Below are 16369 nucleotides of genomic sequence, written 5' to 3'. Positions count from 1 at the left end.
AAAAGACACATGCACCCCAATGTTCATTGCAGCACTATTTACAATAGCCTGGTTATGGAAGCAACCTAAATGCCCATTGACAGACGAATGGATAAAGAAGTTGTGGTACATATATACAATGAAATATTACTCAGCCATAAAAAGGAATGAAATTGGGTCATTTGTAGAGATGTGGATGAATCTAGAGACTGTCATACAGAGTGAAGTAAGTCAGAAAGGGAAAAACAAATATCGTATATTAATGCATATATGTGGAACCTAGAAAAATGGTACAGATGTACCGGTTTGCAGGGCAGAAATTGAGACCCAGATGTAGACAACAAACGTATGGACACAAAGGGGGGAAAGCAGCAGCCGGTGGGGGTGGGGGTGTGATGAATTGGGAGCTTGGTATTGACATATATACACTAATATGCATAAAATGAATAACTGATAAGAACATGCTGTATAAAAAAATAAATAAAATAAAATTCAAAAAGAAATTTTGTTAGGTTTTTGATCTAGGATAGATTACCTAGAGAGATTGATTACTTAAACTGTGGATAATGTCAAGTGGCTTTATAAGCTATCAAGATAGCAAATTAACACAGATTCTCCAGAATTCTTTGGAAAGACATTTAAAATCACTTATTTTCACTATTGCTCCAGTGTCTTTTAATGAAATGCTAAAGACTCAGCAAGTATGTTTGATTTTTATTCCAACTTAATGGGGAGACAAAGAAAGAAGCCCTACTATTAAATATTACTTTCCTTTTAATTGACTTAAATATCTGTTAGGTAAAATTGACATATTGATAATATTATTTAATTCAATTTTCCACAGACTTCAATTATTTCCTTACACCAACTTTTCTTCAAGTACCTTTATAATTTTGCCATATCCAAGTACTATTTGTACGGAAATGGGATGATTTTTTTAAATGTTTCTCTGTTTTTTACTTCAACATATTTTAAAAAGAAAGTAGGGACTTCCCTGGTGGTGCAGTGGTTAAGAATCTGCCTGCCTAAAGAAGATGTGGCACATATATACAATGGAATATTATTCATCCATAAAAAGAAACGAAACTGAGTTATTTGTATTGAGGTGGATGGACCTAGAGTCTGTCACACAGAGTGAAGTAAGTCAGAAAGAGAAAAACTATTACCATATGCTAACACATATATATGAAATCTAAAAAAACAAAAAAAGAAAACAAAATGTTCTGAAGAAACTAGGGACAGGACAGGAATAAAGATGCAGATGTAGAGAATGGACTTGCTGACATGGGGAGTGGGAACAGTAAGCTGGGACAAAGTGACAAAGAGAGTGACATGGACTTATATATACTACCAAATGTTGAATAAATAGCTAGTGGGAAGCAGCCACATAGCACGGGGAGATCAGCTTTGTGCTTTGTGACCACCTAAAGGGGTGGGATAGGGAGGGTGGGAGGGAGACACAAGAGGAAGGGTATATGGGGATATATGTATATGAATAGCTGATTCCCTTTGTTATACAGCAGAAGCTAACACACCATTGTAAAGGAATTATACTCCAGTAAAGATGTTAAAAAAAAAAAAAGAATCCACCTGCCTATGCAGGGGACATATGTTAGATCCCTGGTCTGGGAAGATCCCACATGCAGCAGAGCAACTAAGCCCATGTGCCTCAACTATGGAGCCTGTGCTCTAGAGCTTGTGAGTCACAACTACTGAAGCCTGCAGGCTCTATGGCCTGTGTGCGACAACTACTGAGCCCACATGCTGCAACTACTGAAGCCCCTGCACCTACAGCCCATGCTCTGCAACCAGAGAAGCCACCACAGGGAGAAGCCCATGCACCACAACAACTAGAGTGCTCTAGTTGCAGCCCACTCACTGCAACTAGAGAAAGCCTGTGCATAACAACGAAGGTCCAACATATCCAAAAAAAAAAAAAAAAAAAAAAAAAAAAAAAAAGAAAAAAAAAAGAAAGAAAGAAAGAAAAAGAAGCTATATCCCAACAGTGAAATGAAAAACTAATATCACTTCCACAAATAGAAGTGAGAGAAAGAATATATAAATGAAGCAAAGTAATGGTTTTATTCTTGCTAACTAGTACTGTCTGCTGAAGGTTGTGGGTCTCAAGCTTGATGTTAATTAAAACAAGAAGGGGTGATTGACAAGTGTTAGGTGTTAAAAGTTCACACTAACATGAGGGTTTTCCCCTTAATTAGAAGGATAAATGAGAAATGATTTGATGTTACTGAAGTGCCACCTCCCTCTACTCAACTAAAATCACTTTTGGTCCCCAATATCTGAGAAACATTGTTTTAAACAGTTTCTGTTGGAGATACAGGTATACAGAAAAGAACAATAAAAGCCATTTTGGAACCTAAGACTTGTTTGCTCACAGCAGTGCCTTGTATTGGTAGTTAAGTTGCTAAAAAGTAGGATAGATAAAACATATTTTGGGGGGTCAGAATGAAATGAAATGCTGTTGTATTGAAGAATGAAATGCTGTTGTATTGAAGGAAAACTTTAGAGGACAGACAGCTTTTCCTCCTGAATTTGTGGGGTGGATAGGAGTTCATTAGTCCTTTGAGGTTCTCTATTGCTGTCTGTCTTTAAGATAATATTTTTCTGATCAGAAAGAGAAATTAAGGAAACAATCTCATTCACCTTTGCAACAAAAAGAATAAAATACTAGGAATAAATCTACCTAAGGAGGTAAAAGACCTGTATGCAGAAAACTATAAGACACTGATGAAAGAAATCAAAAATGACACAAACAGCTGGAGTGATATACCATGTTCTTGGATTGGAAGAATCAATATTGTGAAAATGACTATACTACCCAAAGCAATCTACAGATTCAATGCAATCCCTATCAAACTACCACTGGCATTTTTCACAGAACTAGAACAAAAAATTTCACAATTTGTATGGAAACACAAAACACCACGAATAGCTAAAGCAATCTTGAGAAAGAAAAATGGAGCTGGAGGAATCAGGCCCCCTGACTTCAGACTATACTACAAAGCTACATTAATCAAGACAGTATGGTATGGGCACAAAAACAGAAATATAGATCAATGGAACATGATAGAAAGCCCAGAGATAAACCTACACACCTATGGTTACCTAATCTATGACAAAGGAGGCAAGAATATACAATGGAGAAAAGACAGTCTCTTCAATAAGTGTTGCTGGGAAAACTGGACAGGTACATGTAAAAGAATGAAATTAGAACACTCCTTAACATCATACACAAAAATAAACTAAAAATGGATTAAAGACCTAAATGTTAAGGCCAGACACTATCAAACTCTTAGAGGAAAACATAGGAAGAACACTCTTTGACTTAAATCGCAGCAAGATCTTTTTTGACCCACCGCTAAGAGTAATGAAAATAAAAACAAAAATAAACAAATGGGACCTAATGAAACTTAAAAGCTTTTTCACAGCAAGGGAAACCATAAACAAGACGAAAAGACAACCCTAAGAATGGGAGAAAGTATTTACAAATGAAGCAATGGACAAAGAATTAATCTCAAAATATACGAACAGCTCATGCAGCTCAACATCAAAAAACCAAAAAACCCAACCCAAATATGGGCAGAAGACCTAAATAGACATTTCTCCAAAGAAGACACATGGATGGCAACAAATGCATGAAAAAATGCTCAACATCATTAATTATTAGAGAAATGCAAATAAAAAATACAATGAGGTATCACCTCACATTGGCCAAAATGGCCATCATCAAAAAATCTACCAACAATAAATGCTGGAGAGGGTGTGGAGAAAAGGGAACCCTCTTGCAGTGTTGGTGGGAATGTAAATTGATACAACCACTATGAAGAACAATATGGAGGTACCTTAAACAACTAAAAGTAGAACTACCATGTGACTCAGCAACCCCACTACTAATCATATACCCAGAGAAAACCATAATTCAAAAAGACACATACACCACAATGTTCATTGCAGCACTATTTACAATAGCCAAGACATGGAAGCAACCTAAATATCCATCAACAGAGGAATGGATAAAGAAGACGAAGTACATATTTGCAATGGAATATTGCTCAGCCATCAAAAGGAATGAAACTGGGTCATTTGTAGAGATGTGGATGGACCTAGAGACTGTCACACAGAGAGAAGTAAGTCAGAAAGAGAAAAAAAAATACTAATGCATATATATGGAATCTAATAAAATGGTATAGATGATCTTATTTGCAAAGTAGAAATAGAGACACAGACATAGAGAACAGAAGTAGGGATAGCAAGGGGGAAGAGTGGGTGGGATGAACTAGGAGATCGGGATTGACATACATACACTATTGATACTATGTATATAACAGATAACTAATGAGAACCTAATGTATAGCACAGGGAACTCTACTCTGTGCTCTGTGGTGACCTAAATGGGAAGGAAATCCATGAAAGGGGAGATATATGTGTACATATAGCTGATTCACTTTGCTGTACAGTATAAACTAACACAACACTGTAAAGCAACTATACTTCAAAAGAAAAGATAATATTTTTCTGACTCCTCTTTCAATGTCTGTAGGTTCTGTAGTTATAGTCCCACTTTCATCCCTGATGTTGGTTGTTTACATCTCCTGTCTCTCTCTGCCAGTCTTCCTAAATTTTTCAAAATTTTGTTAATATTTTTAAAGAGCGAGCTATTGGTTTTATCACGTTTCTCTAATGTTTTTGTTTTCAATCTCTTTGAATTCTGCTGTATCTTTTTTTTCTTTTTTAAAACTGAAATAGTTGATTTACAATGTTGTGTTAGTTTCAGGTGGTCAGCAAAGTGATTCACATATTCCTTTTCAGATTCTTTTCCCTTATAGGTTATTACAAAATATTGAGTTATGTTCCCTCTGTTGTTATCTTTATTGTTTACTTTCTCCTTGTTTTAGAATTATTTTGTTCTTCTTAATCTAGTTTCTCAAAGTTGGAGATCAGATGATGGATTTCAGACATTTCTTCTTTTCAAACATAACCATTCAATGCTATAAATTTCCACATTAACACTATTCTACCTTCATCCAACACATGTTTTTAAACATCTTTTTTGGGGTATAATTGCTTTACAATGTTGTGTTAGTTTCTGCTGTATAACAAAGGGAATCAGTTATACATATATACGTATATCCCCATATGCCCTCCCTCTTGGGTCTCCCTCCCACCCTCCCTATCCCACCCCTCTAGGTGGTCACAAAGCACCGAGTTGATCTCCCCGTGCGATGCAGCTTCTTCCCACTAGCTATTTGGTAGTGTATATATGTCAATGCTACTCTCTCACTTTGTCCCAGTTTACCCTTCCCCCTCCGTGTGTCCTCAAGTCCATTCTCTATGTCTGCGTCTTTATTCCTGTCCTGCCCCTAGTTTCTTCAGAACCATTTAATTTTTTTTTAAGATTAGATATATATGTGTTAGCATACGGTATTTGTTTTTCTCTTTCTGACTTACTTCACTCTGTATGACAGACTCTAGGTCCATCCACCTCACTACAAATAACTCAACTTCGTTTCTTTTATGGCTGAGGAATATTCCATTGTATATATGTGCCACATCTTCTTTATCCATTCATCTGTTGATGGACACTTAGGTTGCTTCCATGTCCCGGCTAATGTAAATAGAGCTGCAATGAATATTGTGGTACATGACTCTTTTTGATTTATGGTTTTCTCAGGGTATATGCCCAATAGTGGGATTGCTGGATTGTATGGTAGTTCTATTTTTAGTTTTCTAATGAACCTCCATACTGTTCTCCATAGTGGCTGTATCAGTTTACATTCCCACCAACAGTGCAAGAGGGTTCCATTTTCTCCACACCCTCTCCAGCATTTATTGTTTGTAGATTTTTTGATGATGGCTATTCTGATTGGTGTGAGGTGATACCTCATTGTAGTTTTGACTTGCATTTCTCTAATGATTTGTGATGTTGAGCATCCTTTCATGTATTTGTTGGCATTCTGTATATCTTCTTTGGAGAATTGTCTGTTTAGATATTCTGACCATTTTTGGATTGCGTTTTTTGTTTTCTTGATATTGAGCTGCATGAGCTGTTTGTATATTTTGGAGATTAACCCTTTGGCAGTCGCATCATTTGCAAATATTTTCTCCCATTCTTAGGGTTGACTTTTCGTCTTGTTTATGGTTTCCTTTGCTGTGCAAAAGCTTTTAAGTTTCATTAGGTCCCATTTGTTTATTTTTGTTTTTATTTCCATTTCTCTAGGAGGTGGGTCAAAAAGGATCTTGCTATGATTTATGTCACAGAATGTTCTGCCTATGTTTTCCTCTAAGAGTTTTATAGTGTCTGGCCTTACATTTAGGTCTTTAATCTATTTTTAGTTTATTTTTGTGCATGGTGTTAGGGAGTGTTCTAATTTCATTCTTTTACATGTAGCTGTCTGGTTATCCCAACACCACTTATTGAAGAGGCTGTCTTTTCTCCATTGTATATTCTTGCCTCATTTATCAAAGATAAGGTGACCACATGTGCGTGATTTACCTCTGGGCTTCTATCCTGTTCCATTGATGTATATTTCTATTTCCGTATCAGTACCATAGTGTCTTGATTACTATAGCTTTGTAGCATAGTCTGAAGTCAGGGTGCCTGATTCCTCCAGCTCCGTTTTCCTTCTCAAGATTCCTTTGGCTATTTGGGGTCCTCTGTGTTTCCATACAAATTGTGAAAATTCTTGTTCTAGTTCTGTGAAAAATACCATTGGTAGTTTGAAAGGGATTGCATTGAATCTCTGGATTGCTTTGGGTAGTATAGTCATTTTCATAATGTTGATTCTTCCAATCCAAGAACATGGTATATCTCTCCATCTCTTTGTATCATCTTTAATTTCTTTCATCAGTGTCTTATAGTTTTCTACATACAGGTCTTTTGTCTCCTTAGGTAGGTTTATTCCTAGGTATTTTATTCTTTTTGTTACAATGGTAACTGGGAGTGTTTCCTTAATTCCTCTTTCAGATTTTTTATCTTTAGTGTGTAGGAATGCAAGAGATTCCTCTGCATTAATTTTGTGTCCTGCTACATTTCCAAATTCATTGATTACCTCTAGCAATTTTCTGGTAGCATCTTTAGGGTTCCCTCTGTATAGTAGCATGTCAACTGCAAAAAGTGACAGCTTTAGTTCTTTTTCAATTTGGATTCCTTTTATTTCTTTTTCTTCTCTGATTGCTGCAGCTAAAACTTCCAAAACTATGTTGAATAATAGTGGTGAGAGTGGACAACCTTGTCTTGTTCCTGATCTTACAGGAAATGGTTTCAGTTTTTCACCATTGAGAAAAATGTTGTCTCTGGGTTTGTCATATATACCTTTATTATGTTGAGATAAGTTTTCTCTGTGTCTACTTTCTGCAGGGTTTTTATCATAAATAGGTGTTGAATTTTGTCGAAAGCTTTTTCTGCATCTATTGAGATGATCATATGGTTTTTATCCTTCAGCTTGTTAATATGGTTTATCACATTGATTGACTTGTGTATATTGAAGAATACTTGCATTCCTGGGATAAACCCCACTTGATCATGGTGTATGATCCTTTTAATGTGCTGTTGGATTCTGCTTGCTATATTTTGTTGAGGATTTTTGCATCTATGTTCATCAGTGATATTGGCCTCTAGTTTTCTTTTTTTGTGACATCTTTGTCTGGTTTTGGTATTAGGGTGATGGTGGCCTCGTAGAATGAGTTTGGGAGTGTTCCTCCCTCTGCTGTATTTTGGAAGAATTTGTGAAGTACAGATGTTAGCTCTTCTCTCAATGTTTGATAGAATTTGCCTTTGAAGCCATCTGGGTCTAGGCTTCTGTTTGTTGGAACATTTTTAATCATAGTCTCAATTTCAGTGCTTGTGATTTGTCTGTTTATACTTTCTCTTTCTTCCTGGTTCAGTCTCAGAAGGTTGTGCTTTTCTAAGAATTTGCCCATTTCTTCCAGGCTGTCCATTTTATTGGCATATGGTTGCTTGTAGTAATCTCTCATGATTCTTTGTATTTCTGCAGTGTCTGTTGTTAATTCTCCTTTTTCATTTGTAATTCTATTGATTTGAGTCTTCTCCCTTTTTTTCTTGATTAGTCTGGCTAATGGTTTAACAATTTTGTTTATCTTCTCAAAGAACCACCTTTTAGTTTTATTGACCTTTGCTATTGTTTCCTTCCTTTCTTTTTCATTTATTTCTGTTCTGATCTTTATGATTTATTTTCTTCTGCTAACTTTGGGGTTTTTTGTTCTTCTTTCTCTAATTGCTTTAGGTTAGGTTGTTTATTTGAGATTTTTCTTGTTTCTTGAGGTAGGATTGTATTGCTATATACTTCCCACTTAGAACTGCTTTTGCAGCATCCCATAAGTTTTGGGTCGTCACGTTTTCATTGTCATTTGTTTCTAGGTGTTTTTGATTTCCTCTTTGATTTCTTCAGTGATTTCTTTGTTATTTAGTAGGTACTGTTTAGCCTCCATGTATTTGTATTTTTTACAGATTTTTTCTGAATTGATATCTATTCTCATAGTGTTGTGGTAAGAAAAGATACCTGATATGATTTCAATTTTCTAAATTTCGCAAGGCTTGATTTGTGACCCAAGATATGATCTATCCTGGAGAATGTTCTATGAGCACTTGAGAAGAAAGTGTATTCTGTTGTTTTTTAGAAGGAAAGTCCTATAAATATCAATTAAGTCCATCTTGTTTAATGTGTCATTTAAAGCTTGTGTTCCTTATTTTTTTTCATTTTGGATGACCTGTCCATTGGTGAACGTGGGGTGTTAAAGTCCCCTAGTGTGATTGTGTTACCGTCAATTTCCCCTTTTATGGCTGTTAGCATTTGCGTTATGTATTGAGATGCTCCTATGTTGGGTGCATAAATATTTGCAATTTTTATATCTTCTTCTTGGATTGATCCCTTGATCATTATGTAGTGTCCTTCTTTGTCTCTCGTAATCATCTTTATTTTTTAATTTTTTTTCTTTTTTGTGGTACACAGGCCTCTCACTGTTGTGGCCTCTCCCGTTGCAGAGCACAGGCTCCGGACGCACAGGCTCAGTGGCCATGGCTCACGGGCCCAGCCACTCCGCAGCATGTGGGATCCCCCCAGACTGGGGCATAAACCCATGTACACTTCATTGGCAGGTGGACCCTCAACTACTGTGCCACCAAGGATGCCCTCATCTTTATTTTAAAGTCTATTTTCTCTGATATGAGAATAGCTACTCCATTTTTTTTTTGGTTTCCATTTGCATGGAATATCTTTTTCCATCCCCTCACTTTCAGTCTGTCTGTGTCCCTAGGTCTGAAGTGGGTCTCTTGTAGACAGCATATATACTGTTCTTGTTTCTGTATCCATTCAGCCAGTCTATGTCTTTTGGTTGGAGCATTTAATCCATTTAAGGTAGTTCTCGATATGTGTGTCCCTATTACCATTTTCTCAATTGCTTTGGGTTTGTTATTGTAGGTCTTTTCCTTCTCTTGTATTTCCTGCCTAGAGAAGTTCCTTTAGCATTTGTTGTAAAGCTGGTTTTGTGGTACTGAATTCTCTTAACTTTTGCTTGCCTGTAAAGGTTTTAATTTCTCTGTCAAATCTGAATGAGATTCTTGTGGGTGGAGTAATCTTGGCTGTAGGTTTTTCCCTTCCATCACTTTAAATATGTCTTGCCACTCCCTTCTGGCTTGCAGAGTTTCTGCTGAAAGATCAGCTGTTAACCTTATGGGATTCCCTTGTATGGTATTTGTTGTTTTTCCCTTGTTACTTTTTTTTTTTTCATTTTGAAAAAAAACTATTTACTTTTTTCCAAATATTATTCCAAATACATGTTTTATAGGCCACTATGGGTCAGAAACATTCTATAAAAGAAAGCATTTTGATAGACATTGGAAATAATTTTCATAGAAGAAAAAGCTCACATTTATCTAGATGTAGCTATGTTACACAGGAAGATTTCAGTATCCAAAGTGCAAAGACAAAATGACTGTGGCTTTTCTTGCCACTCAAAATATTGACAATCCTCCCTTATAGCCTACTCTTAATTGTTAGTTGAGTGCCAAACAGATGGAACACTGACTTTTAGAAGCAGGGCTTCTAAATGGACAAGGGGGTGGGGGCTGTCAAGCATCAGAATGAATTCAACTTAAGAACAAACTGGCTTTGACCCCAACCAAACCCAAAGTCTAGCCAGAGGCCAATTAGAAATAAATATAAATTGTAGTATCACTTTTACAAGGTTGTGCCACTTAACACTATTAAACCTAATCAATCCAAATTAAAGCTAAGCACACTCCCATTTTAGTTCAGTCCTCACCGTACCCCATTTCTATGAAGGCTCCGTGTTATAGCTCAGTTCATAATGGGGGAAGGGGAATTTCCAAGTTCTCGAAGGAGCCATCCTAAATCTTCTGTCAAAACCTTTCTTTACCCTGCCCTCCCACTCCCCACCCTGAGACAAGTCAATCTTACCAAAGAGGTAGGGCTTCTACCACTGTCTCATGGAAATTACACCAGAGAAAGGTCATTACATGAGAGAATTTGGCTTTAAGCCAAAGGGATGTATCCCCAGCCCCCAAAAGAATCACAGCGAATTCCATACCCCACTTCTACCCCTGTAAGACCTCCCATCTAAAAGCTCCCGAAGACAGCACAAGGTGTTGATATTACATTACTTGAGGAGAAGGAGATATAAATAGTTTTCATAAAACCCCCATGCACAATTAAACTCAATTAAAAGCCTGTAGAATGCTAAAAGTAGTAATGAGTACAGGAGGCTGCAGAGCAGAGAGTACAGGTGCGCCCTTCCTTGTAGTCAGTAAACGCTGGCAAGTAAGAGGAGACGTGACTTCACTTGAGCATTGGAGAAGCAAAAAAGTTGCCTTGTCGTCCTAGGTTGGTGGCAGACTTGCTTTTGCTCCCAAATCTGGGAGTGTTCTTGGTGAGGGTGGAGCAGACTCTCTGTGACAGGGAGCTGGATGAAGGAGTCTTGAGGAACTGATGCTCAGGAGTGGTCACAGGCCCCAGTAAATTCACTTTAACATCTGGGGTCTGTGGTGTTGAAAAGGCATTTGAGTTTTCGATTTCATGCATGGGGTCAATGTTCTCTTGTTCCACCATCATGAACTGACTCCAGTATTCCAGGGGTAGTGAAAGCAGGTGCTCTATCACCTTGGGTTGACGCTTGATGTCCTGTAACATTATCACTGGATCTGGATTGGGCACAGCATGGGCAACTATTGTAGGGCCAAAGACTTTAGCCAGATTGGCAACATCCATTTTAGTGCTTGGGCTCTGAGCCACTCTCTGCAAGTGAATCATGAGGAAAGCTAATGTGTCTCTGTTGGCCTGGGGCAGTTCACCAACAGCCTGGTACATGGCAGCTATGCTGTTGTCCTCATCTGTGATTTCTGCTGCTTCCATAAAGGTCTTGTTTAGCCGAATGGTCAGAAGGGGTTCTTTGAGGTTTCGAAGGAAGTCTTTCAGGAGGCTACAGATAGCATGGATGTCATCCACTTTGCTGTGGAGGGGTACAGTTTTCACTCTGAGGAATTTCTCTTTCAGCTCTTTTACTGTCCGGTCACAGCCTGAGATCTGATACAGGCCTGTCTCAGTCAGCTCTCTCTGCTCAATCTCATTTACACAGTGGACAACAATTGAAGGGATCATTGGAGAAGTCTGGGACACATAATCTGCCAGCATTCCTTCTCCGATCTTGACAGGTGTTCCTATCAGGGTAGGAATGCAGGGAAGGGGACAGCGGTCCTGACATTCTGGATGAGAGACCACACGACAGTCTCGACACTTTAGAGATAGCTTGCCAAACTTTATTCGCTTTCCACATGGTACACAAGATTCGGGTTTAATAACCGTCTTAGAGACAAAGTCATGCAGGCGCATCCCTCCATTGCTTTGTGGAGTGTTGGAGCCGTCTGTGTTGGTTTTGGGCTCTGGCTGCCTGCTGCTCAAGGTGGAGTCACTATTCCAAGGCTGTAAAGTCCCTGTTTTCCTTCGGTTCCTGGTCCAACATGGCACAGTCTCAGTAGTGGACACAGCTTCAATGGGCCCGCCATCATTGGGAACAGTAACTGTAGTTTTTGCAACTATGGATTAATTTCCCTGGTCTGCTGTGGAGCCAATGGAACGAGTTTTCTTTACAGGTCCGGGGGGACCATCAATGAACTGTTGGCTACTAGAACGCCTCTTTTCTCTCTTCTTCAGTTTAAAAGTCTTTACCAAAGAAGAATCCCAATCCAGTGATTCATCAGTCTTGTCAAAGCTGATATCTGATAAAATGGAGCCAGATTCATCAATGGTTGACAGTCTTTTGTTCCCAGCATTGCCGCTGGACGGTTGGCCTCTGTTGAGAAAAGCCAGAGCTGATCTTTGCTCCTCGCTTAGTTGAATGCTGCCAGATGTGTCACACATGAGCATCTCTCGAATCAGCTGAATCTGTCTTTCCAGCTTTTCACAGTCAGCCTCAGCTCGCTGTCTCCGTTTGATCTCTACCTCCACCTGATTGCGTGCATGCTTCAGCTTAACATCCAGAGCACTACGCTCAGTCTCTACTTTCATCAAAAGATCCTTGTGTTTGCCCAGCTCGTGATCTGTTCTCTGCCACTTTTTACGGAATTCTTCAAAGTCCTTGGCCAACTGGATAAATTGGACTTCATTTCCTTCACTGAGAATCTCCATCCGGCATACAAGCTGCTCAAACAGATTCTGCATATTCAGCATCAAAGTACCCATCTTTATTTTGCACTTAATAAGTGCCTGTTGAATGATTAAGCTATAGGAAAAACGTCTTCTCTGAACACTTTCGATAACTCGAAAAGCTCACCTTCCACATTGAAGAGTATGATGACGTTTCTTTTCTCGCAACTCCCAGCACCCACTTGGCCGGGTCCCCCGGGCCCCACCTGGGCGGCCTTCCACTTCCCTCCGCGCCTCACCCAATGGCAGAGAACTTCCCTTGTTACTTTTAATATTTTTTCTTCATATTTAATTTTTGATAGTTTTATTCATATGTATCTTTGCATGTTTCTCCTTGGATTTAACCTCATGGGAGTCTCTGTACTTCCTGGACTTGATTAACTATTTCCTTTCCCATATTAGGGAAGTTTTCAACTATAATCTCTTCAAATATTTTCTCAGACCCTTTCTTTTTCTCTTCTTCTTCTGGGACCCCTATAATTCGAATGTTGGTGCATTTAATGTTGTCCCAGAGGTCTCTGAGACTGTCCTCAATTCTTTTCATTCTTTTTTCTTTTTTCTGCTCTGTGGTAATTATTTCCACTATTTAATCTTCTAGGTCACTTATCCTTTTTTCTGCCTCAGTTATTCTGCTATTGATTCCTTCTAGAGAATGTGTAATTTCATTTACTGTGTTATTCATCATTGTTTGTTTGCTCTTTAGTTCTTCTAGGTCCCTGTTAAACGTTTCTTGAATTTTCTCCATTCTGTTTGCAAGATTTTGGATCATGTTTACTATCATTACTCTGAATTCTTTTTCAGGTAGACTGCCTATTTCCTCTTCATTTCTTTGGCCTGGTGGGTTTTTACCTTGTGCCTTCATCTGCTGTGTGTTTCTCTGTCTTCTCATTTTGCTTGACTTACTGTGCTTGGGGTCTCCTTTTTGCAGGCTACAGTTCGTAGTACCTGTTGTTTTTGGTGTCTGACCCAGTGGCTAAGGTTGGTTCTGTGGGTTTTGTAGGCTTCCTGGTGGAGGGGACTGGTGCCTGTGTTCTGTTGGATGAGGCTGGATCTTGTCTTTCTGGTTGGCAGGACCACGTCTGGTGGTGTGTTTTGGGGTGTCTGTGGGCTTAGTATGATTTTAGGCATCCTCTCTGCTAATGGGTGGTGTTGTGTTCCTGTCTTGCTAGTTGTTTGGTACAGGGTGTCCAGCTGTGTAGCTTGCTGGTCATTGAGTGGAGTTGGGTCTTAGCATTGAGATGGACATCTCTGGGAGAGCATTCACCGTTTGATATTACATGGAGTTGGGAGGTCTCTGGTGGACCAATGTCTTGAACTAGTCTCTCCTAACTTGGAGGCCCAGGTGTGACACCCGGCTGGAGCATGAAGACACTCTCAGCCACATGGCTCAGAATAAAAGGGAGAAAAAAAGAAAGAAAAAATAAAATAAAGTTATTAAAATAAAAAGTAAAAATATTATTAAAAATAAGTAAAATAGGGCTTCCCTGGTGGCGCAGTGGTTGAGAGTCCGCCTGCCGATGCAGGGGACATGGGTTCGTGCCCCAGTCTGGGAAGATCCCACATGCCGTGGAGTGGCTAGGCCCATGAACCATGGCCACTGAGCCTGCGCGTCTGGAGCCTGTGCTCCGCAATGGGAGAGGCCGCAACAGTGAGAGGCCCGCGTACCTCAAAAAAAAAAAAAAAGTAATTTAAAAAAAGAAAGAAAGAAAGAAGAGAGCAGCCAAATCAACAAACAAATCCACAAGTGATATCAAGCGCTAAAAACTATTTTTAAAGAAAAAGGACAGACAGAACCCTAGGACAAATGGTAAAAGCAAAGCTATACAGACAAAATCACAAAAAGAAGCATACACATACACGCTCACCAAAAGAGAAAGAGAAAAAACTATATATCTATATATAAAAAAGGAAGAGAGCAACCAAATCAATAAACAAATCTACCAATAATAGCAAACTCTAAATACTAAAGTAATATAAACATAAGACCAGAAACAAATCAGATGCAGAAAGCAAACCCCAAGTCTACAGTTGTTCCCAAAGTCCACTGCCTCAATTTGGGGATGATTCATTGTCTATTCTGGTATTCCAGAGATACTGGGTACAACAAGTTGATTGTGGAGATTTAATCCATTGCTCCTAAGGCTGCTGGGAGAGATTTCCCTTTCTCTTTTTTGTTCACACAGCTCTTGGGGTACAGCTTTTGATTTGGCCCCACCTCTGCATGTAGGTTGCCTGAGGACATCTGTTTCCCGCCCAGACAGGTCGGGGTAAAGTAACAGCTGATTAAGGGGCTCTGGTTCACTCAGGCTGAGTGGAGGGAGGGGTACGGAATGCGGGGTGAGCCTGCAGTGGCAGAGGCCGGTGTGAGGTTGCAATAGCCTGAGCCACACTGTGTGTTCTCCAGGGTTGTCCCTGGATCACAGGACCCTGGCAGTGGCAGGCTGCACAGGCTCCCTGGAGGGGAGGTGTTGATAGTGACATGTGCTTGCACACAGGCGTCTTGGTGGCTACAGCAGCAGCCTTAAACGTTCATGCCCATCTCTGGTGTCCTTGCTGATAGCTCCGGCTTGCATCCGTCTCTGGAGCTCGTTTAGGCGGTACTCTGAATCCGCTCTCCTCGTGCACCCCGAAACAATAGTCTCTTGCCTCTTGAGCAGGTCCAGAGTTTCTCCTGGACTCTCTCCTGGCTAGCTGTGGCACACTAGCCCCCATTCAGGATGTGTTCATGCAGCCATCACCAGTCCTCTCCCTGGGATCTGACCTCCGAAGCCCGAGCCTCAGTTCCCTGCCCCGGTGGTTGAGCCAGCAAACCTGTGAGGCTGGTGAGTGGTGGTTAGCACCAATCCTCTGTGCGGAAATCTCTCCGCTTTGCCCTCTGCACCCCTGTTGCTGCGCTCTCCTCCGTGGCTCTGAAGCTTCCCCCTCCGCCACCCGCAGTCTCCACCCGCGAAGGGGCTTCCTAGTGTGTGGAAACCTTTCCTCCTTCACAGCTCCCTCCCACTGGTGCAGGTCCCGTCCCTATCCTTTTGTCTCTGATTTTTCTTTCTTCTTTTGCCCTACCCAGGTACGTGGGGAGTTTCTTGCCTTTTGGGAAGTCTGAGGTCTTCTGCCAGCCTTCAGTAGGTGTTCTGTAGGAGTTGTTCCACAAGTAGATGTATTTTTTTAAATAAATTTATTTATTTTATTTATTTATTTTTGGCTGCGTTGGGTCTTCATTGTTGTGTGGGGTTTTCTCTAGTTGCAGGTAGCAGGGGCTACTCTTCCCTGTGGTGCATGGACTTCTAATTGCAGTGGCTTCCCTTGTTGTGGAGCACAGGTGGGCTTCAGTAGTTGTGGCACACAGGCTCAGTAGTTGTGGCTCGTGCACTCTAGAACACAGGCTCAGCAGTTGTGGCACATGGGCTTAGTTGCGCCGCAGCATGTGGGATCTTCCCGGACCAGGGCTTGAACCTATGTCCCCTGCACTGGCAGGTGAATTCTTAACACTGTGTCACTAGGGAAGCCCTGTAGATGTATTTTTGATGTATTGTGGGGAGGAAGGTGATCTCCACGTCGTACTCCTCCACCATGTGGAAGGTCTCCCCCAACACATTTTGAGATGTATGAATAGTTTTATTTTCTTTCAGTTCAAAATATTTCTAATTCCCTTTGAGATATCTTCTTTGACCCATGGATTATTTGAAAGGTGCATAGTT

The 16369-nt window shown here is 40.1% G+C and overlaps 1 protein-coding gene across 1 annotated transcript; it reads right to left on the bottom strand.

Moving 5' to 3' along the window:
- Positions 1-10811: 10811 nt before the first annotated feature.
- LOC132426739 (rac GTPase-activating protein 1-like) lies at positions 10812-12810 on the bottom strand. Its single transcript, XM_060013532.1, is given in 2 exon segments — positions 10812-12710; positions 12802-12810. Coding segments are annotated over 2 exon segments (1908 nt in total).
- Between the last annotated feature and the right edge of the window lie 3559 nt (positions 12811-16369).

This window comes from Delphinus delphis, chromosome 6, assembly GCF_949987515.2.
Source record: "Delphinus delphis chromosome 6, mDelDel1.2, whole genome shotgun sequence".
In the NCBI taxonomy this organism is placed as follows: Eukaryota; Metazoa; Chordata; class Mammalia; order Artiodactyla; family Delphinidae; genus Delphinus; species Delphinus delphis.
Note: the sequence above shows the minus strand (reverse complement) of the source record. Positions and strands in the feature narration are given on the sequence as shown.